Here is a 19,174-nt window from a genome sequence, read left to right on the forward strand (position 1 = left end):
GCTCGTTCCTGATCGCTGATGTCCGACGCGATACCCCGCTCCTCTTCTATCAAGCTAGCTCTCTTGCTCGGTCTCAGTCCATCGCTCAGGGTTAGGTGGTGGCAGTGTCAGGCGTGAGGCCCAGCTGAAGGACACGAATGTGGGTCCTTCCTTATTATTATGCGGCCTAGCTGTCTAGGCACTATAGCGCGAGTGCGGCTGCAACGGCGCGCCCAAGTCTCATGGCGCGGCGCAGCAGGAGGCCTCACGAGCGATCGTGCATCGCATCGATCGGTTACCGGTAGCTCTTCCCCTTCCGAATGCAGCATATATGCGTAACGGGCGCCGCGATACCGCCGGCGGAAGCTTTGACCGATGATGCCCGTGCAGCGGCATCAACACTCACGACTTCCTCGGAACTTCATCAACGTGACGTGACGTGGGATTGTGGGTGTGCGATTCCAGTGCCGATTCGATTCGTGGTCATGATCCACGATTGTGCTCAAGCCATGTGCAAGCTTGGGCTCCAGAACAGCAGACTGTCGATGGCGCTCGTCGTGATTGGCTCGAGCCCCCGTGTTACGCATGGGGCGTACGTCGGAAGCCAGAGACGCTTGGTTCTGTCATGCCCGCTTTTAGCTACAAATCCTCCCACACATTTCGAGATACAATCACGCGGGTACGATTCGGCCCAGTCAAGCAGAGCGAGCAGCTCAAAGGGGTCCAAGGCACCCAGACTCGCCGCAACACAAGTGGCATGAAATGACGCGGATTTTGCAATCTTGGCGCTCGACGGACGGCAAAGACGAGGGAGGAGGGGGAGGGAACAAGCTGTTTTGCATTGCGACTGGCCGACTGGTCGGGGCACAGATGTGCCACTACGGAGACGATTGCGCTCCCATGCTCCCCTGACGCTGCTGATCTGTGCCCTCTTGTCTCAGGTAGGACAGCAGCCTGGGCTATTTCGAAGAGCCCCCTTCCGAGGAGGCGGGGGAACCCCCGATGGTGTCGCTCGACTTGGATGTGTCGCTCGATTGGCTTGCATCCCTCTTCAATCTGGCTTCGATTTCAGCGTTGACATGGCTCACGTCTTCGCCCTTGAGTGCGCCAACCACTCGAAGCTTGTACAAGTCAAAGGTCGCGACATCCGACAAGACCTTGGGTATAGAGCTCGCTGGAGACTTTGGAGGATGCGCCTCGCTCAAAGTGGGGTCTTGCTTTCCCAACATGGCGAGCAGCGGTTTGCGAACTTGCCAAGGCATGGCAGCTAATCCGTACTGTTTTGCCAACGAAACGAGCTGCGCATCGATTTTAGAAGTGTCGCGACCAGCACGGATGGCTGCGTATCTTTCTCTTTCCAGCTTGACCGCACCGGTATTGTCGTGTGGCTTGAGCGGTAGACCCGCAGTCTCTCGCTGCTCCTTTCTACGTTTGAAAGACTGGTACGCTTTCAGGTTTGGAGGCGCCTTGCCACGTCCCAACTTTTGCGCCTTGACATCCAACGCGCGCGAGTATCTGTCGCGTGCTTCCGCACTTTCTGCATCAGCGCGACCCCTGTAGAGCTCCTCGAATGTCGAATTGGCCAAGCCCGCTGTCCGCGGCGACATTGGCTTGTCCATCTGCTCTAGGTCGGGATCTGAAATCACTGCCGCTTTGCGCTTCAGTCTGTAATAGGTCGTTCTGGAGCTTGGCGTCTGCATGTTCTTCGCCTTGGCCAGCGCTTCGATCTTTGCCTCCACTTCCGCGGTATCCTTGCCATCTCTCTTTAGATGACTCCTCTCGGCAAAGAGGGCGGACATGTTTTGGCCAGCTCTGGCTGTCCTCAGGACGAAGGGACCAGATTTGCTCGCCGGAGAGGAAGGTGCACTATCTGTACTGCTGGGTGTGCGTGCCTGTTCAGCGGAAGGAGTACGAGGTTCCACAGTCGCTTCCGCAATGTCGTTTGAAGCGGCGGGCGCGCTGTGATGCGGTAAGTTTTCGGGACGTGGCGGGCGTCCCAATCGTGGCAGCGTGCCGAGCAAGGACTTGGATCTAGACGCGCCCCTCTGAGTCTTGAGCATGTAGTGCATGACTCTGTAATGTTCGGGTGTCTGCGGTATGTCCGGCAGGCCCAGCGCTCTTGTTTTCTCCGCGATGGCATTGTCCAGCAATGGGGCATGCTCCGGCTTTACTTTCCATTTTTGTCTCATCAAGACGTCGAGACGTGTGCGTTGGTAATTCTGCGGATCGATGTGTTCGTGAGCTGCGGGAACTTTGTAAGATGCTCGCGCCTTGCTGGTCAGCTGCCTCAGTCTCTCAACCTCATCTGCTGGGGCCCCTGCCAATCTCGCGGCTCTCAATCTATTTTCCAACGTCCGAGCAGATGCAACTTCGATCTCGACTGGACGTCTGCCCCTTCCGCCTTTGACTTTTGGGTCTGCGTCTCGCGAACCACTCGGCGAAGTGCTTTCTGAGGTGGCCGCTTTTGGCCCGGACTTCGAGATCGAGCTATGATCATTGTCCGAGGAACCAGAATTAGGGGACTCTGTAATATGCGCGTCTGAGTGGAGGTTCCCATAACGATGGGCAGGCGTGCTTGGTCGCAAGGGCGTCCGTGCGAAGGGACTGATGGAGTGCTCTGTGTCGAGATGAGGCCCATGGAATGCATCGCGGAAATGCGCAGGCGAATTCGGCCGTGAAGGCGTCCGCAGCAAGGAATTGGCAAATTGATGCGCATCCGCATCCGAGTCGTAGAGCGCGTCATTGTGATGAGAAGGCGTGCTTGGGCGAGAAGGTGTCCGCAGCAAAGAGTTCACAAAGTGATCCTCGTTGAAGTGTGTGGGTGACGAGGGGCGCGACAGATTGTTGCCGGATCGATCGTGTGCAGGTGATCCGAACATCGACCGTAGCAGGGACCAATCGTGATCAGCCAGGCCATGTAGCGTGGTTTCAGAAGACCCCACATCCACGTGATTGGCATGGACTATGCCTGTCTGCGGAGCGTGACCGCCAAGGCGACCTGTCGCATCGCTGCCTGTGGCGTGAATGCCGGTTCCAGATGAATACTGGTGAAACATCTCCTTTGACGTTCCCGCCTCCGCGACCATTGGCTCCAGTGTTGGAGGAATGCCGCGTCGATCCCATTTTGCCTGTTGTCCGTCTGATGCGAGAACGATTGGGACAAGGGTCAGGAGCAACGTCCAGCGCATCGTGCAGCTCGTCGAGCTGCGAGCGGTGAAGGGTCTCGATCGCAGGGGTATCTTCAAAACCAAATCTAAGCTGTCCTGCAGGCGAAAGAGACAACATGTTCGCATTGAAAGCTGAGAGTGAGGATGTGAGCTATCGAAGCTTGACAGGGGACCCCGAAATATATGTGCTCGTCGATGGTCCCAAGACCATCGCCACCGTCGCAAGCCATGGCGGTATAGAAAAAGGCGCAATGCTGCCTTATCGACATGAGCCTACGAATTGATGAAGATACGCTGTGCTGTAGACGTCAGCAGCGAGCCAGGAGAGCGGAACGTGGTCCAGCCAGCGCGTGGCCGCCACTTGCACAACGCCTCGCGATAAGCCGGCTCGAAGCGGTAGGCAAGGCTTACAAGCGCGCAAGATGGGCGGATTGATTGGCGGGCAAGACGCAGCGCAATCGGTCAACGTCGGATCCGTCGCTGGCGTCCTTTGCGGGGATCCATGCCGAAATGTACGGCCGACGCTGTTCCAGGATTTGCGTGCTCCGACCGTTCTTGTTGAAGCTATTGCATCATGCATCGCACACAGTCGTGTGCGAGCGCCTTGACGTGATCCTTCTCTCAGCAACCCAAATTACAATCTCGAATGCTAGCATTCCTGCCACCAACACCGTGTTGCGGAGCGATTGATGCATGACGCCACGCAGACGCTGGCCCTCCACGACGCGGCGCCACGCAGATAGCAATCGAAGCAGGTGCAATTGAAGGCGGTAGAGTAATGCTGAATGGGGTTTCGTGAAGCCAAATGGTTGATGAGTGAAAGGACCTTTGACGTGCTCGGCCTCAGCTTTAAACCTCGGTCCATGCTCGGTGAACAAGGCACGCTCGCCATATCACGATTCAGGAGGATGCAACGGATCGCGTAATCGATACGCGTCTTGCTCTCGATCAACGGTCGAATGTCCATCTTGGTCGCGAAATGTGGCGACGATGCGCCACACCGGTGTGCTGATAACGAGACAAATCTAGAAGCGAAACACCTGCAGCGTACCGGATCGCTTGGATGCGAGCGTCACCTTAGCGCTTGCACCAGTTTCCTCGGAAGCCGCTTGACTCTCAGCCGTTCCCTTCTTGAGCTGCCCTCCGATCTCTTCTCGTTGAGCATTGGGTCCGTGCTATCAGCATCTCGCGAGCTTCACGCAACCTTCGTCGTGGACCTATCGCCCTGCACACATTCATCTTGCAAAAATGAGTAGTTGGGCTAGACTTGTACCTTTTGATACCCTGTCTGTCTCCGTGCGTAAATCCGCATTGGTGATTCAATTGCGATTCAGATTCATATTTGGCCCTGTTATGTATCGTGACAGCCGCGCCGTCGATGTAGCGTGTGCGCGGTGCCCACCAGTCGCGCACGCGCCATTTGCCACGTGGCGCCGTGTGAGCTGCCCGCCCAGCAGGTGCTTCGCGCGCTCTTCCTGCTCAAAATCTGGTGATGCAACAAACGCATACAGCATGCGCCGCGCGGTTCACGAGCACAGCTCATCCAGCGGCACTTCGCACATTGCACCCGTGACTTTTGACTCGACACTCACACTTTGACTCACATCCCCGTTTGACACTCACGACTCCAGTGACCAGATCAGACCACCGTCGCTGACCTGGCCAACTCTCCGCACCGGAACTCTGATCCGCGAAACCTGCCTCTCTGTCGACTGCCAGCTCCTCCTAATCGCTTCCTCTTGGCAGCCTAGCGGAAGCGCGCGCAGACTAATTTCAAGCATCTCTCAACACACACCACGATGGTAGTCCGATTACGCTTATCACGGCAAGGGCCAAAGAACAGCCCCTTCTACCACTTGGTGGCCATCCGCGATTCTGCTCGTCGCGATGCTCGCCCCATCGAGAAGCTAGGAGAGTACGATCCGGTTCCCAAGGTGGTGGCTAATCCAGCAACCGGCTCGCGCAGCAGCTTTTCTGAGAGAGCCAGCGGAACTCTGCATCCAGCACAAGATAGACGTACTGGTCTCTTCACCAGTGGTATCGCTTCTGCTCGCAATCCCAGATTGGAGAAGAGAGTAGAGTGGAATAGGCAGAGGATCGCTTACTGGCTGCAAGTGGGCGCTCAACCTACCGACGTGGTAGCCAGGCTGCTGTACAGGGTGAGTAAATGCGCGTATGAGAGAGTGCAATCTTTGAACATGTGGCTCATCTTTGCACAATCGCTCTCATACCCAAGGCCGGAGTGATAGATGAGCACGGAAGGGTGCAGCGGGACAGCCAACCCGAGGCAGGAGGGCAACGGATCAGCGAGGCGGAAGCATCTTCAAGTCAACAAGTCGAGCAGCTCGAAATTGAAGCGCAGTCTGTTCGGGCAAGCAGCGCTCCCGAGGTGAGGGACAAGCTCCCAGCCATCCTGCAACTCATTGCCGAGTCGAAGCAGCGAGCTGCAGAGAGCGCAGAGGCGGCCAAACGCGGAGAGGCGATGACGTCTTCGTCGCCATCAGAGCTTCTTCCACCATCTCAGCTCTCCTCGGAGGAGCTTGAGCAGCAGCCGCCACATCTTTTCAGACCTGATCAGAGGCTTCGCGACGCCGAGAGGAGACGTGAGGGCGATGAGCAGCCGCAACGTCTCGGTCGCGCCCCGCTGAGACTTTCGCAACTCGGCGTGCTCAAGAGGAACAAGGGCAGGGGCACACCGCCCCATCGACCTCAACTTCCACCGAAGAAAGCGAGGCCCGAATTAGAGGCAAACGAGTCAAGCTAGCATCAATCAACCGCAATGCATATGCTTCAGAGCGCGACAAATGTGGCTGATCGTTGAGCAGGAAGAGCCCTACTTTGAAAGTGCATGTATGCATGCGCGGGTGTGCAAACGTGTCGCCTCATACGTCTGGCATGTTGTGAGGCGCTCACTTGCTGCCAACGCCGTCGCCAGTCTGGGGGCAAGCTATACGCATTGCAGAAGGGATCAATCACCTGCTAGGCGAGCATTCGCGCCCATGTCTGACACTCACCCTTGTCAGCAAGCTCGGCGGCCGTACCAGTCACGCCACCTTGAGCCTTGGCATCGGGACCTGACTGAGCAGCTTGCTTGATCTCTTGAGTAGCGGCCGCTTTCGTGTCTGCACCGGATTGCTGCCACGCTTCGCTGCCAGTCGCATTGCCGATCGCTTCCTGCCGGGCGAGCGGGCGCGCAACGAGCGAGATGGGCAGGGGGCAGCGTGTCAGACCAGGTCGACGCGATGGCACGGCTTGGAGTCGCGCCTCGTCGACGACCGGTGCGCGACATGCAGCGCTGGGGCGCTTCATCGAGAACGCCGCGCTGGGCTAGGCGAAAAAACTCACTGAGGCGGCACCTTGGGCTAGCTTGGCGTGTCCAGCAGCTACACCAGCAGCAGAAGAGAGAGCAGATTGATCGGACATTTTGCGCGCGTTTGTTGTGGATGAAGTGTTGAAGCGTCTGAGTGAGTTGGGGAGTATTGACGCTCTTTGCATACCGTTTTTTTAAACTTTGGGGGTGGTGGTGGTGACGGGTGAACAAGTAGAGGATGCAGGGTCTGCACGGGGCTGGGAATGAAGGATGAGAATGCACTCATCTCCACACGAAGCATCGGGTGAGAGGAGCTCTCTGCTACGCGTCATGTAGCTTAGTCAAGCCCTGCTGCATGCATGCAGCTGGTGATCGGTCGTCTGGCTCGCGTCAGAGGCACCGCGTATACACGGCTAGATGCCCCGCCTCATGGCCTGAGCAAACATCGTGGATAGGTGTACAACCACCGCATGTCAAACCGAGAGTCAATGTGGTGAGTCCGTGGTCCATCTCGTCTCGCTACTTGCGACTCGGACCATCAACGCACCGCCGCAGATCTGCGCCTCATTGCTCCAAGGCCAAGGCAGGACTCTTCAGAGTCGAATCTCGGAGTGCGTTCCATGACTTGACTCGAGCGGCAAGTCAGAATGGGAAGGGGGAAGTTGTGAAACATATCGCCTAATCGCAATCATGGTGTCAACACCAAGCCATCGATCGCGGAGCTCGTGTCTCTGAAAGCGACCTACCAGCTGGATAGAGTGCACATCATCCATCCGTTATCGCACTAGGTCTTGGTCGCAGCACAGGAAAAGGCCACGCTTCGTCCTCGCGTTCGCACTGCCCATTTCGTCGCTCAGCTGGCATGACGAGTGATTACGCTGTGCTTGGAATAAGAATTACGGTGGGTGACTCTTGCATTCACAAGCCTCAAGACGATGCGCTCTGGCTATCCCCTTGCAGCACCAGACACTCGAGCCCTTGCTTCCCTCAGCACTTCTCTGCATTCCGACGCAACCTCCTTGACGCCGTGTACCCCCGCTTCATCCCATGCTGACAGCACCGCCTCGGACTGGCCCCACAGCCTCTCTGCTGCAGCGAGGCCTTCATCTGCTGTGCCTGTGCGCGAGATCGAGGCGAAGCAAAAGTGAGCATCGAAGCAATCATCAGTCGCGGCTGCATCCCCTCAAGCCCACGCTTGTATGCTGCTACCTGGACAAGCAGAAGCACACTCACGCTCCAAAGCTATGCAATCCCGCAACCGAGTAGGCAGCTCCACGACTCGCTCGATGGCACGTGCCTGCTGTCCTTCTTGATCCCGACCGCTCGACTTGTGCTGCACCAAGTGCTCGGGCAAGCTCAGTTCAGCGCGGGTCTTGTCGATCTGAGTCAATGAAGCTCTTAGAGCGTCCAGTGAGGGTGTCAAGTCGTCTGCTCTGGTCTTCATCTGAGCGCAGAGCAGGAGGCGAAGCGATGCGAGCAAAGACGCAGCGTCAGCAGCATACATCCCATCATCTTGCACAGCTTCGGACCATGTCAACGCATACATGCATGCTTGTTCCACCATTCCCACGATTCCTGCAACACCATGTGCTCCGCGCTCACTTTGCGTATTGTCTCGCTAGCAGCTACCAGCTCGTGATGATGATTGTACACCAAGCTTTGCCTCTCCCCATCCAGTTCCCTGATCTCGGTCAAGAGCCTAGCCTGATCATTCATCAATCCAGCCGCATTTTTCGTCCTTCTCAAATCTTCCAAGGCCAATGAGGGCGAGAAGTTGATCGAGTCGGGATCCAAAGGTGAGGATGAGGAGGAAGCGACCGCTGCACCTGCGCTGCTAGAACCGTTGGAAGCGGAGGCGGCCAGGCCGTAGTAGTCGCGCAAAGCGCTGCTGCCTACTCTACCGCCTGTTCTTTGCATGATGCTTGATATGGCGTGACGTGAGATCGAGATTGCTGTGGATGTCTGGATGCCGAGTGGAGTCTACTGTAAGCCCGGCGCCAGTCACAGTCGAGATGGGCTCGATGGTGCCGGTCAAAGTCCGAAAAGTCGCGAGTCAAGGGTCGCGAGCACAAAGGTCGAAGCCGCTTCAGCATGCACGCACGCCATCATGCATGCGGGCGGTGCGACACGTGACGCTGTTCAGGAACGCGCCGCCCCCGCGCGCTACAACGCAGCATTCACGCTTCGTACACTGCGCAGCTCGACCGACCCAGCTCCATGACTTTCCCGCACAGTCGCCCACCTGATTCTTGCCTCTCCTCCACCTCCTCCCTATTCCTTGTCACCTGCCACGTCGGCGAGCGACGTTTCCGAGCCCCGAGCAGGGTGCTCATCCATCGCGCGCCAGCCAGCCAATGCTGAGCGATCCACTATGGCTTCCTCTCCTACCCCTTCCTCCTCTTCGACGTCTGGGGCGCCGGTGACGTACAAGCCGTACGTGAGCCACAGGCGCAACGCATCATCCCTAGCCTCCTCAGCATCCATCACCCCCGCTGCCACTCCTCCGCCTCCCTCTCTCACACCTCCCATCGAGTCGGCATCGGCACAGCACGCGGGGCCCTCTCAGAGCACCCCTCGTGCCCAACATGTGCTCCCCGTGAGCAATGGGCTTAGCCACTCTGTGAGCTCACCACCTCCTGTCCGAAAAGTCGCCTTGCCCTCCAGCTCCACAACTACATCAGCCGCGCCTCCGCCTCTTCGTAGAGTATCCGCTTTGCGAGCGCAAGAGTCAGCTCCGCTCCCAAATGGAAAGGGCAAGGGCAAGAGCAGGGCTGTCGCGCAAACAGAGGCCGCAGTGGAATTGGACGCACATCTTGAAGGGCCTGCTGCAGACGAGTCATTCAGTGTTTCACTCCCAAACGGCGGTGGGGAGTCAGATGCAACGACCGGTCGAGCTCTTGGTGCAGCAGCTGTGATATCATCGTCAAACGGCAAGTCTCGCCCGACGGACACAAATAGGAACGGCCCCTCTCGCACTCCGGGCTCGGTCGCTCCTCCTTCTCCGCGAGGCAGTGATGCGCATTCATACACTCAAAGTAAAGGGGAAGCTTCCCGGAATCGAACCCAGGCACTGACCACTCACAAATCATCGCGCTCGCTCGCCGGGCAGAGTGAAATGGCATTGCCCCATCACATCTCCACGGCGGCGCGCCTACGCGAGCACAACAGGTCGCCCTCGACCATCTCTCAAAATTCGATCCAACGCGGCGTACACAGCGACGCAGTTGAGATGGATCATGCTTTCGCTACGATCGCAGCAATGCCCGGCATGGACCTGAACGCTGATGCAGGCTTTCAGCCAAAGGGAACGGAGAGGAATAGATCCGAGGAGTTTTTGGCGCTCAGGCGAGATCACAAGAGCAAAGAGGCCAGCAAGGAGATGGATTTGGAAGGTGAAAGAATGGAGAGGAGGCTGGAAAAGGTAGGTCGGGCGATGATTTCTCCGAGGTAGCGATGCATTTGCTGACTCTGCACGTCTACGACGGACAGCTCACTGCGTTGCACTTTAGCGGAGGCGGGGAAGAGGGGAGCGTAGGCAGCTTTCGTGGGTCCGCCTCTGCTGGCTCGTGGGCTGATTCCCTACGAGGCTGGGCCAGCGCGGAGAAAGCCGCAGAAGCCCAGCTGCGCCAGCAGGAGATGCAAATCGTGCGCTGGGAGGACGATGGCGCGAGAAAGACGTGTCCTATATGCTCGTGAGGGAACGGCGTGCATGCTGTGAATTGCCGCCGGAAAGTCACTGACAAGCCTATGGATCACCTTCAGCACGCCATTCAGCCTTGCTGTCCGCAAACACCACTGTCGACTCTGCGGCAGCGTCGTGTGCGCCTCGCCCCACTTGTCTTTGCCGCCGGGACTTGCAGAGACCTTTTCTCAAACCGAACATGCCGCGCAACAGGCCAAATGCTCTGGTCTCGTGCTCGCAGATCCTCAAACGAGCATCATACGAGATGCGAACGCAACGTCTGATGGTAGAGTAGGCTTTCGGATCTGCACGCGGTGTAGGGCAACCATCACTCGTCGACAGTACATGCTGGATGACGAAAAGGTGCCAGTGTATCTACAGCTGTACGAAGCATTGATACAGCTGCAACGCGAGATCGAGCAGACTCTGCCGGAATTTCAAGAGATGGTGCTGGGCTTGCAGAAGCAGGATGCGAGCGCTGCGCTGGGGACCGATCCGCATAGGGACCTGCAACGAACTCCAACAAAGGCCAAGAGCGCCTTGGCGCTGCAAAGGAACGCTGCGCAGGCGAGGAAAGCGCTGCTCGCCAACTTTGCAAATTACGATGCGCTCGCGAGGCGCATACAAGCTCTGCCTGCCGGCACCAACCAAGCGCAAAAGCGCGTACAAGAGTCCATTTGGACTCGAGCCAATCTCTTCTTGCAGCAGAATGTAAGACACAGTGCGACGTGCGACTTGCGAACCTTTCTTTGCCTCGAGCTCATCTGCTGTTCTTCCCCCATCTGTTCGATAGATGTTTCCTTTGCAATCACTTCCCGGCGCGATCACCAAGGGCACCAACGAAAAGTCACGCTCCAAGAAATCCGACGCGAGCGCTTCGCCGTCGGGGACCAACTCTGCGGCGGCGCAAGAGGCAGTGCAAGAGCTTCAAGTTCTCGAAGAACAGTACAGATCGGTGTCTGCGTGGGCGGATGCCGCGCAGAACAATAGACAATTGGAGGATGCGAGGACGTTGCGAGCCTCTGCGGACGAGGTAGCCAAGGAGGTTCAGAGGCGGCGCAGAGAGCTTACAGAGCTCGGCATACTGCGAGATCATTAATGCATGACGTGTTGCATTTCGAAGCCGTGCGTGTCGGCGATACAAGTACAGCAATCGTGAATGCATGTGACGGTCGGTGTGGTAGACACTGTGACGTGGAGCGATGCGTCAGCTCATGGCACAGTCACCTAGCAAGCGCCACCATGAGCAAGGCGCAGTCAACCAATCAGTAGAGTGAAGTTTCATCAAGCTCAAAGGGACCAGGCATCGCCGGCAAGCGAGCCCTTTATGTAATCCCCCCAAGCCGCTTTTCAGGCGCAAATTACACTAGTACAGCATCATGTGGAAGCACGACAATGTTTGCACTTGAGGTCGTAGACTCACCGTCTGTTCAGGCGCCTAGGAGTCTGAGCGCGCGAGCCTCGTCATTCTCATCGACGTATGCTTTGCCTTCCTGCTCGGACTCGTCTGTGCCGTCATCCCCGCTCTCACCCTCGCGGTCTTCTGGTAAGACAAAGTCAGGAGTGACGTATCCATCGTCGTCGTCGGGATCAGCCAGCATGGTAGGTCCGCGAGGTTCTTCTCCCCTGGCTTCCCGTTCGCGTTCTTTGAGGATCCGCTTCCTCTCCCTCTTTTTCTCCTTCAGCCTCTCCTTGTCGACCGCATCGCGCTCCTTCATCCTATCACGCTCCTCTTCGATGAACCGTCGTGCGAGCTCCTGCGCATCTTCGCCCGCTTGACCATCTCTGAACGTTTGCTCGCTCTGCAGCTCGTACACATCGCGCGGCATGCCAGCCTCGTCGAACACAATCTTTTCGCCCTGACCTCGCTTGCCGGACGCTGCCATTGCCTTTTTGCTGCTACCCATGGCCAAGGCCCTCTTGGATAGATGCGAAGAGGCCGGCAACGCGTCGTTGCCATCCTCGAGGCCATGATTGGCGCGTTTGAGTGTGAGGAAATCGTCGTCGTCTGAATCTTGCCCGTCGACATTTGTAGGCTCGCCAGAATCAAAGAGGACGTCTTTACCCCGCTCGCCTTCTGATGTCGTCTCTTCTGCATCCGATGCTGATGTGACTGCCTCGTCAGCGCTCTCTTGGCCCCCGTCATGATCCACGAGCCTAGAGTAGTGCTCGCTCAGCACGCCCTGATTGCGCCGCTCGAACATGCGATCGTACTTTGTGCGCACTTTGGATGGCGCTCCGTCTTCATCGCGCGCTTGTTGCTGCTCTTGCTTCTGCAGCAACTTGGCAGCCTTCTTTTTGGCAGCTTGAGCCTCCTTTACGAACTTGACCTTTGGCGCGCCAGGCAAACCGAGAGCTGCTGCGTACTTGTCCAACGGCAACTTGGTGACGTCAAACACGCTCTTGTCCTTTTGCAGATGGACGGATCTGACATACGAAACAAAGGCCTTTTGGCCCAGGTGCTTGAGTTCAGGATCTTGGAAAAGGAAGCCTTGCAGCTGATTCGAAATGGATTGCGTCTTACTATCCCGCGCCTTGATCTTTTCGGGCTTGATCGACTTTACCTCCAGAGCCTTCAGAGCACCCGACTCTTCATCCGGCGTCAAGAAGAGCAGCGCATACCCTTTGCTATGATATCGTGCCGTTCTGCCGACTCGATGCACGTAGGTATCTGCATCTTCGGGCGCATCTGTTTGCACGACCCAATCCACCGCTGGAAAGTCTAGCCCTCTTGCCGCAATGTCCGTGGCGAACAAGACGGCATTTTGAGCTTTGCTAAACTCTTTGAAGATGCTGAGTCGAGTCGTTTGCTTTTGTTTGCCGTGCAAGCACATGATGCTCGTGCCCGGTCTGAGCTTGCAAAAGACTTGATGCGCGAACTGAACCTGCCTGCAAGAGCTGAAAAAGACGAGCATTTTGCACTTGAGGTGCGTGCGGACAAAGGAGAAGAGCATGTCCATCTTGCGCTCCAGCGGCACGACCATGTAGTGCTGCGAGAGCGATGAGGGCGTCTCTGTCGATGCGTCGCCTTGCTCTTGACCTGCCGCTGCGTCACGCACAGCGACGTACTCTGGCGACCGCAGAGATAATCTGGCGAGATCTTTGACGCGCTTTGTCTGAGTGGCGCTGAAGAGCAGCGTTTGCCTCGACTTGGGCACATTGGCGACGATGGCATCGATGGTGTTTTGAAAGCCCATATCTAGAATGCGATCGGCTTCGTCCAGCACCAACACTTGCACATTGCTGGTATCGAAGCCGAGCGTCTGATCCATGTGCTGCAGCAATCGTCCCGGCGTAGCGATCAGAATGTTCATCTTGCTCAGCCGAGCCTTTTCCACTTCGACGTCCTTGCCGCCAATGACGAGACCGGCAGAGAAGGTATGAGCTGATCCGATGGAGCGCAACACTTCAAAGATCTGCATGGCCAGCTCGCGCGTAGGAGAAATGACCAGCCCACCGAGTCCGTCGGAAGGGCCCCAGCGCAAGCGATGCAGTCGTTCGAGGATGGGAATGAGAAAGGACAACGTCTTGCCCGATCCCGTCCGCGCTGCTCCAAGCACATCTCGTCCGGACAGTGCGAGCGGCAGAGCGGATCGCTGAATAGGAGTCATCTCCGTAAAGGCGGCACGCTTCAATCCTGCCGTGGGGAGCGGGAGGGTGCATGTATGCGAGGGTGAGTATGCAGGATGGCTTCCTCGAGGCGTGTTAAGCACACGCACCTTTGAGCGTCTTGGATGAGAGCGGCATCTCGTCGAATCTCGTCAGCTCCTTCTTGCCATTCACCACGTCATCCAGTCGCCTCTCCAATTCTAGCAGCTCCTCATCGTCGTTGGAGCGCTTGACCTGCCTGGCGCCTCTGGAACGTGAAGCGTGGTTCAGAGCTTGCTTCTTGCGAGCTGCTGAGGGGCCCGCAGCCGCTTGGGAGAGGGACTCTTGAGGAGCGACATTTCGCTTTCGCTTACCAGTGTCAGGCATCGCGGCAAGCTGCTGCTGTCGCGCTGGGTCATCGGCGGAGCAAGTCGACTCGTGAACAACGTGGTGGCGGTGGTGGTGGTGGTGGTGCAGCCAAAGCAGGCTCGCTCCCACGCATGCACGCCTGCGTTTGCTTCGCATCTCACCAAAATTTTCGTCGCGTGCAGCGCTCGCGCGCTGTGCGCACGCGCGCGCCACTACCAACTCCACGGACGTCCGGCGCGCGGCGCCCACTTGTTCATTCAATGCGCAGGCAAAAGGCACGCCAGGGAAGGACTTTCAGAGGGTGCGGTAGCGGAGTGGATCATTCTTAAGATTGCAGCATTACTATTACAGGTGTGGTTTCGATAAAGTCGCAAGTGACCTCTCTGAGCGATTGTGGCCACGGGCAAGTCATTCACGCCATTGCCGCTTCAACGGCTCCAGGGCGAGGGCCGATGGACTCCAAGGCTTCTTTGCTGCCCGGCTCAAGCGGTTGCACATGCTGGCCCAAAAACAGCTGAGTATCCAATGCCGGTGCAGTGATGTGGTAGTCGCTGATGGACAAATTCGCTCTGACTGCCATCGACACCAATTTTTCCACGCGCTGCTTCAACGTCGTCGAGCGCGAAGTGACCGTCTAAAAATGATGAAGGAGTGTGAGCAGACCAGCGCGCGGTGAAGCCGAAGATGGCTCTCGCGCCTCTCACCAAGGTGTCAATCTCTACGACTGCTCGGTCATTATCCACTCGCACCATCAGAGCTGCCCTGCGCGGACCTCGTAGGTCATCGATGGGATCCTTCTGCATGGCGCGCGGAGCAGTGGGAGGTGGGGCCGCCGCGTCACCATTCGCTTGTGCAACGTTCGTTGCCTCAGCATCTGCCCCTTTCTCTTCCGTCATCGGTACATCAGGATCCGTCTTGATTTCCTGCACCTCCTCTTTGACGACTGGCTCGGCACTCGCTTGATCAACTTCCATCTTCTCATCCTCGTCGCCGCCCACAAACGTCTCCTCCACATCCCCAAAGTACCCATCCAGGTAGCTGGCGACCTCTTCCGTCCGCTCTAGCAGCAGCACTTCCTCCGCGGACTCTGCATGAGATTTTTCGTCGTGGGAATGCGAGTGCGGATGCGTGGTCAAGCGCACACTTGCGGGGCTCGAATCGACACCCAAGAGCAAAGCCACAGCCGAATCAGCGACCATGTCGTTCGAAGCGCTGCCTTTCCATTCAAGGACGATCTCGCCAGGTCGATTGTCTTGCTTGATATCAACTGCGCCCATGACGCGCAGCGTGCGTTTGCCCTCGAGGTCTTGACCTTCTTGCAGCTGGCCGTACATGCCTTCTAGGTGCCATCGGATGAGATCCCATCCCACGGCGAGGTTCAGGCGAGCACGCTGGGTGATGCATGAGGTGTGCAGACCTGTAAAATCTGCCAAATCTGCTGGATCGAGCAGTGTGTATGCGTAATCTTTCGCAACCAGCAAACCAGACAATTGTGTATTGTTCTTTGGCTGTTCTGCCGCTATCCGACCGATTGCCTGGATGACGACAAGAGTCAGAGGCTGTTAGGGAAGCGCGCTCGATCCCCGCTCACCTTTGCCATCCTTTCGCCCCGGAACCTCAGGCGCAGGGGCTCGCAGTTGCGTGGCGTATGGATTTTGACATCCTCTGAGCGCTCCGCAAACTTGCTTTGCAGCGCTGCTCTTAGCCTCGACATGTTGTTCTGCTCGCCGTGTACCAGCACCTGTGGGGATGGCGCGTCAGCAATGGGACATGCTCACGAATCATCGTCAGACGCACTATATGCTTTGCCTTGACTTCGTCGATGAAGCGAGAATTTTGCGTAAAGTCGACATGAGCAGAAAAGGATATCTCTTCTACCGACATGCGCAGTGGGATCTTTTGACCTGCCATGGAAACGATCTCGTCGGGATCCAGGAGGATGTTCTGTCGAGAGCGCGAGCGTCGTGAGCGTGCGCTTGTGTGCAGCGCGCGTTGCCACTCACCCTGGCCATTGTGCCCTCCACGCTGTATCCCGTCACGATGAGGCCGTTCCTGCGATCGGGTGCCCACCGCTCCAGCAGCTCGCGACTGACACCGCTTTGCATAAAGCCTGGACTGGCCATCATGACACACGGTCCCTTGTCTTCGAATCGATCCAGTCCTCTGAGGTTGGACACGTGCTTGAACACGAATGGATTGTCTCTGCGATTGAAGCGAGATCGAATGTGCTCGTTCATGGTGTGGATGTACGTCTGGTAAATGCTGATGCATTTGCGAGCAAGACTACTGGCGTAGTAGATTGGGATGGAGTGAAGCGATGGATTGGCTGCCCAATACTCGTCCAATAGCAGCAGCAATTCTTGCGCTCGACCCAGCACAAATACTGGCAGCAGTACGCGGCCTCCGCGAGACAGAATGTTGTGTACCATGGCTGTGTGCGAGAACATGGCCAGATAAGCGTGACGCCTGCGTGACAGTCCGAGAGGCATCACCGGCACTCACTGGTAAAGCGACGTTCCTTGTCCAGCCGCGGTTCCAAACTTTGCACGCCGTAGGTACTCTCGGAGATGAGCACATCCGGTCTCTGTGATGGCACTTCAGCTTGGACGAGATGTCGATCCTCTTCTCGACTAAAGTCGCCCGTGTACAGAATCTTTAGTCCAGCGATATCGATCAGGAACATGGCAGCACCAAGCACGTGTCCCGCGTGGTAGGAGGTGAAGCTGAGACCACCTGCGATTGGCACCTCTTGATGATAGTCTACAGCTTCGATGGACCTCCAAGATGCCAGCATTTCGCTCTCGGAAAAGAGATCGTCTGCATTGCCAGCATTGCTGTGGGGCCAGAAGCGAGTGCATGTTTAGCAGCGATCTCTGCCTCGTCACAAGCATGCGACGCACTCACGATATTCGAACAAAGTCGGACATCAGGAAGCGATAGACGGCCTGATCAGTCGCGAATGCAGAGCGTCAGCGTATGGTCAGGGTTAGGTCCTCGAATAGCCTCCCGCGCACCTTTGTTGGATGCGTCATGTACACTTTTGCGTTTCCCTCTCTAAAATTCGTCTTTTCCATGATGTACGTGAGCGCTGCGGCGTGATCCAGGTGGAAGCTGCGGATTAGTGGCCGTGGTCAGTCATCGCTAAGCGGCGCAGACGGCGTGTGGAAGAGAACACAGCGGGTCGCTACTCACTGGGTGATGAGCAGCGCATCGACGGTGCTCCAATCCAACCCGTCGATGAATGGCAGCGCTGCGATGCCCTGAAATGCTGGATGAACACCTGCGTCGCACACCACCGTCTTGCCTGCGAGCGGAGCAGATGAGAAGGAGGAGGAGTCGTGTCAATTGCGAGAGGCAGAGGCACGACAGGGAGCAGGCGAGCCAGTGGCAAAGCGCAGGTCGAAGGCGTAGCCACGCGAGAGATGACCACCCTAGGGCCATACGCCTACACCCGTCCACCCCTCCCCAACGCTCAAAGAAGCGCATACATGCCCTCGCCTATGCACGTGCCATCACCCCGTGCTCACCTCTGTAGCGCATCACGCAGCAGCTCCTTCCCACCTCCTGGCCCGCACCCAGCATCTCGATGTACAGCTCATCGGAGCCATCGTCCGCTTCCACGCCGTCGCCGTTCGCTGGCCTGCTGAGCACCTGGACGGACATTTCACGCTTTCGATTGCGGAGCGAAGCGATTGATTGTGGAGGGGATCGTCTCTACCACGCGTGCGACAGTGACGTCTTCAAAGGAAAGCCGGTCCCAGTCCGGTTGCAATGTGTCCGAGATCAATGTCGTCCGCGTCCCCAAGACTTTTGGTCCGGCGGAGTGTTGCGGCGCAGGTAAAGGGAACAGAGGACCGGGCTCCGCACTTGATGCGTGTAAAAGCAGTCAGAGAGCTGGCTCACGAGTGTCACGAGTGATGGTGGGAGTACACGCTGATTGCTAGCAGTGCCGGGGATTTTGGCGTGTCTGCATGGACTTTGGACTTTGTGCGCGGGCGCGGGCGCGAGCGCTTCATTCATCTTGAATTCGATTCGTGATCCGTGATATTCACGATACGTGATTGAAATCACGGTGAATCATGCACCGACGGCTAGCATCTCACGTGACGCGTGGTGTGAGAAACTTTTTGTGCTCGTGACTTTTGGCTGAAGTGCGCGTATAGCGCATGCATGCAGGGATTGATTGCAGGCATGGCGTCCGAAACCACGGCACCTCGACTCCCCATTTAAATTTGATCTTGGCATTCTGCGGCTCGACTCGTGACTCTCGACTTACGCCTCTCATCGATACCACGTCGCCCTTGCTCGCCCGCTCACGCACTCACGACTCCATGTGAGAGGCGAAATTCAGACCTTGCTCTGCAGGGATGACCTTCACCAGCGCAAGCAGAGATCGGCAGACAAACCTACCCACCCTCCTCCTCGTGGCGGCCCAGCGAGGGGCTGCTGACTGTGCGCGACAGGTCAGATCAACTCTTGCTTCATCTGCCCATTCAATTCATGCACATAGGCCACGTCCCCTCCTTCGATTATGTGTTGAAGCAGTGTCACAGCGCTTACGAGGGAGAAGGCGTGCTGAAATCGACAGAGGGTGACGTGATCCACGCTGACCAGGCAGTCACCGCAGCGCGTGTGGTCATCTTTGACACTGGCAGTGAGTCTTGGCGCTGAGTGTCGGGAGATGGGCAAGGTCACAGGCACGTTGACGTGGACCACGTCTCACATGACGCTCGTTGCCTCGCTCTCGGTCTCGCCTGCCCCTTGCCTCTTCCTCAATGCAGCCACACAGCCGTGCAAGCCGCGCAGAGGGCCTCGCTTCAAGTTGAGATACCGTGCGCCTGTTTGGCCCGGTGAGCGGGGCTAACGGGTAATATGGAATAAGCGGAGTTTGGTCACGTGTTTAGTCAGTTGTAGATTACTACGATAAGAGATCTTTGCATAGGTGATGTATTTGACTGAGAGATGCTATCTCAACATGGGGTATTTAGGGTTAGGGTTAGGGTTAGGGTTAGGGTTAGGGTTAGGGTTAGGGTTAGGGTTAGGGTTAGGGTTAGGGTTAGGGTTAGGGTTAGGGTTAGG

General features: G+C 57.1%; 8 protein-coding genes across 8 annotated transcripts; 3 read left to right on the plus strand and 5 right to left on the minus strand.

Annotated features, from left to right (window-relative positions):
- The first annotated feature begins 119 nt into the window (after positions 1-119).
- Positions 120-839, plus strand: IE81DRAFT_259003 (hypothetical protein). Its single transcript, XM_025511383.1, has one exon. The coding sequence runs from the start codon at positions 300-302 to the stop codon at positions 738-740; it is 441 nt and encodes a 146-aa protein (XP_025366906.1). The 5' UTR covers positions 120-299; the 3' UTR covers positions 741-839.
- On the minus strand, positions 840-3,534 carry IE81DRAFT_259047 (hypothetical protein). The gene has a single exon (XM_025511384.1). The coding sequence runs from the start codon at positions 3,270-3,272 to the stop codon at positions 939-941; it is 2,334 nt and encodes a 777-aa protein (XP_025366907.1). The 5' UTR covers positions 3,273-3,534; the 3' UTR covers positions 840-938.
- Positions 3,535-4,675: 1,141 nt separating this feature from the next.
- Positions 4,676-6,270, plus strand: IE81DRAFT_368847 (ribosomal protein S16). Its single transcript, XM_025517183.1, has 2 exons — positions 4,676-5,305; positions 5,383-6,270. Exons 1-2 carry the CDS (start codon positions 4,946-4,948, stop codon positions 5,908-5,910), a joined length of 888 nt encoding a protein of 295 aa, XP_025366908.1. The 5' UTR covers positions 4,676-4,945; the 3' UTR covers positions 5,911-6,270.
- On the minus strand, positions 6,056-6,569 carry IE81DRAFT_349908 (hypothetical protein; the record flags this gene model as incomplete). Its single annotated transcript, XM_025516461.1, has 3 exons — positions 6,056-6,093; positions 6,161-6,320; positions 6,492-6,569. The coding sequence occupies 3 exons, from the start codon at positions 6,567-6,569 to the stop codon at positions 6,056-6,058; spliced, it is 276 nt and encodes a 91-aa protein (XP_025366909.1).
- Positions 6,570-7,402: 833 nt separating this feature from the next.
- Positions 7,403-8,373, minus strand: IE81DRAFT_349909 (hypothetical protein; the record flags this gene model as incomplete). Its single annotated transcript, XM_025516462.1, has 3 exons — positions 7,403-7,572; positions 7,690-7,900; positions 8,059-8,373. The coding sequence occupies 3 exons, from the start codon at positions 8,371-8,373 to the stop codon at positions 7,403-7,405; spliced, it is 696 nt and encodes a 231-aa protein (XP_025366910.1).
- Positions 8,374-8,694: 321 nt separating this feature from the next.
- Positions 8,695-11,335, plus strand: IE81DRAFT_326231 (hypothetical protein). The gene is made up of 4 exons (XM_025514759.1): positions 8,695-9,877; positions 9,946-10,148; positions 10,219-10,849; positions 10,932-11,335. The coding sequence occupies exons 1-4, from the start codon at positions 8,828-8,830 to the stop codon at positions 11,235-11,237; spliced, it is 2,190 nt and encodes a 729-aa protein (XP_025366911.1). The 5' UTR covers positions 8,695-8,827; the 3' UTR covers positions 11,238-11,335.
- IE81DRAFT_326232 (DEAD-domain-containing protein) lies at positions 11,239-14,194 on the minus strand. Its single transcript, XM_025514760.1, has 3 exons — positions 13,858-14,194; positions 11,562-13,775; positions 11,239-11,325 (listed from the first exon to the last, which is right to left on the minus strand). Exons 1-2 carry the CDS (start codon positions 14,111-14,113, stop codon positions 11,569-11,571), a joined length of 2,463 nt encoding a protein of 820 aa, XP_025366912.1. The 5' UTR covers positions 14,114-14,194; the 3' UTR covers positions 11,239-11,325; positions 11,562-11,568.
- Positions 14,195-14,428: 234 nt separating this feature from the next.
- Positions 14,429-18,083, minus strand: IE81DRAFT_326233 (Metallo-hydrolase/oxidoreductase). Its single transcript, XM_025514761.1, has 10 exons — positions 17,623-18,083; positions 17,288-17,399; positions 17,110-17,206; positions 17,000-17,040; positions 16,598-16,929; positions 16,099-16,526; positions 15,893-16,039; positions 15,687-15,836; positions 14,800-15,630; positions 14,429-14,729 (listed from the first exon to the last, which is right to left on the minus strand). Exons 1-10 carry the CDS (start codon positions 17,756-17,758, stop codon positions 14,508-14,510), a joined length of 2,496 nt encoding a protein of 831 aa, XP_025366913.1. The 5' UTR covers positions 17,759-18,083; the 3' UTR covers positions 14,429-14,507.
- Between the last annotated feature and the right edge of the window lie 1,091 nt (positions 18,084-19,174).

The sequence above is a fragment of the Ceraceosorus guamensis genome (assembly GCF_003144195.1).
Source record: "Ceraceosorus guamensis strain MCA 4658 unplaced genomic scaffold IE81scaffold_97, whole genome shotgun sequence".
Taxonomy (NCBI): domain Eukaryota; kingdom Fungi; phylum Basidiomycota; class Exobasidiomycetes; order Ceraceosorales; family Ceraceosoraceae; genus Ceraceosorus; species Ceraceosorus guamensis.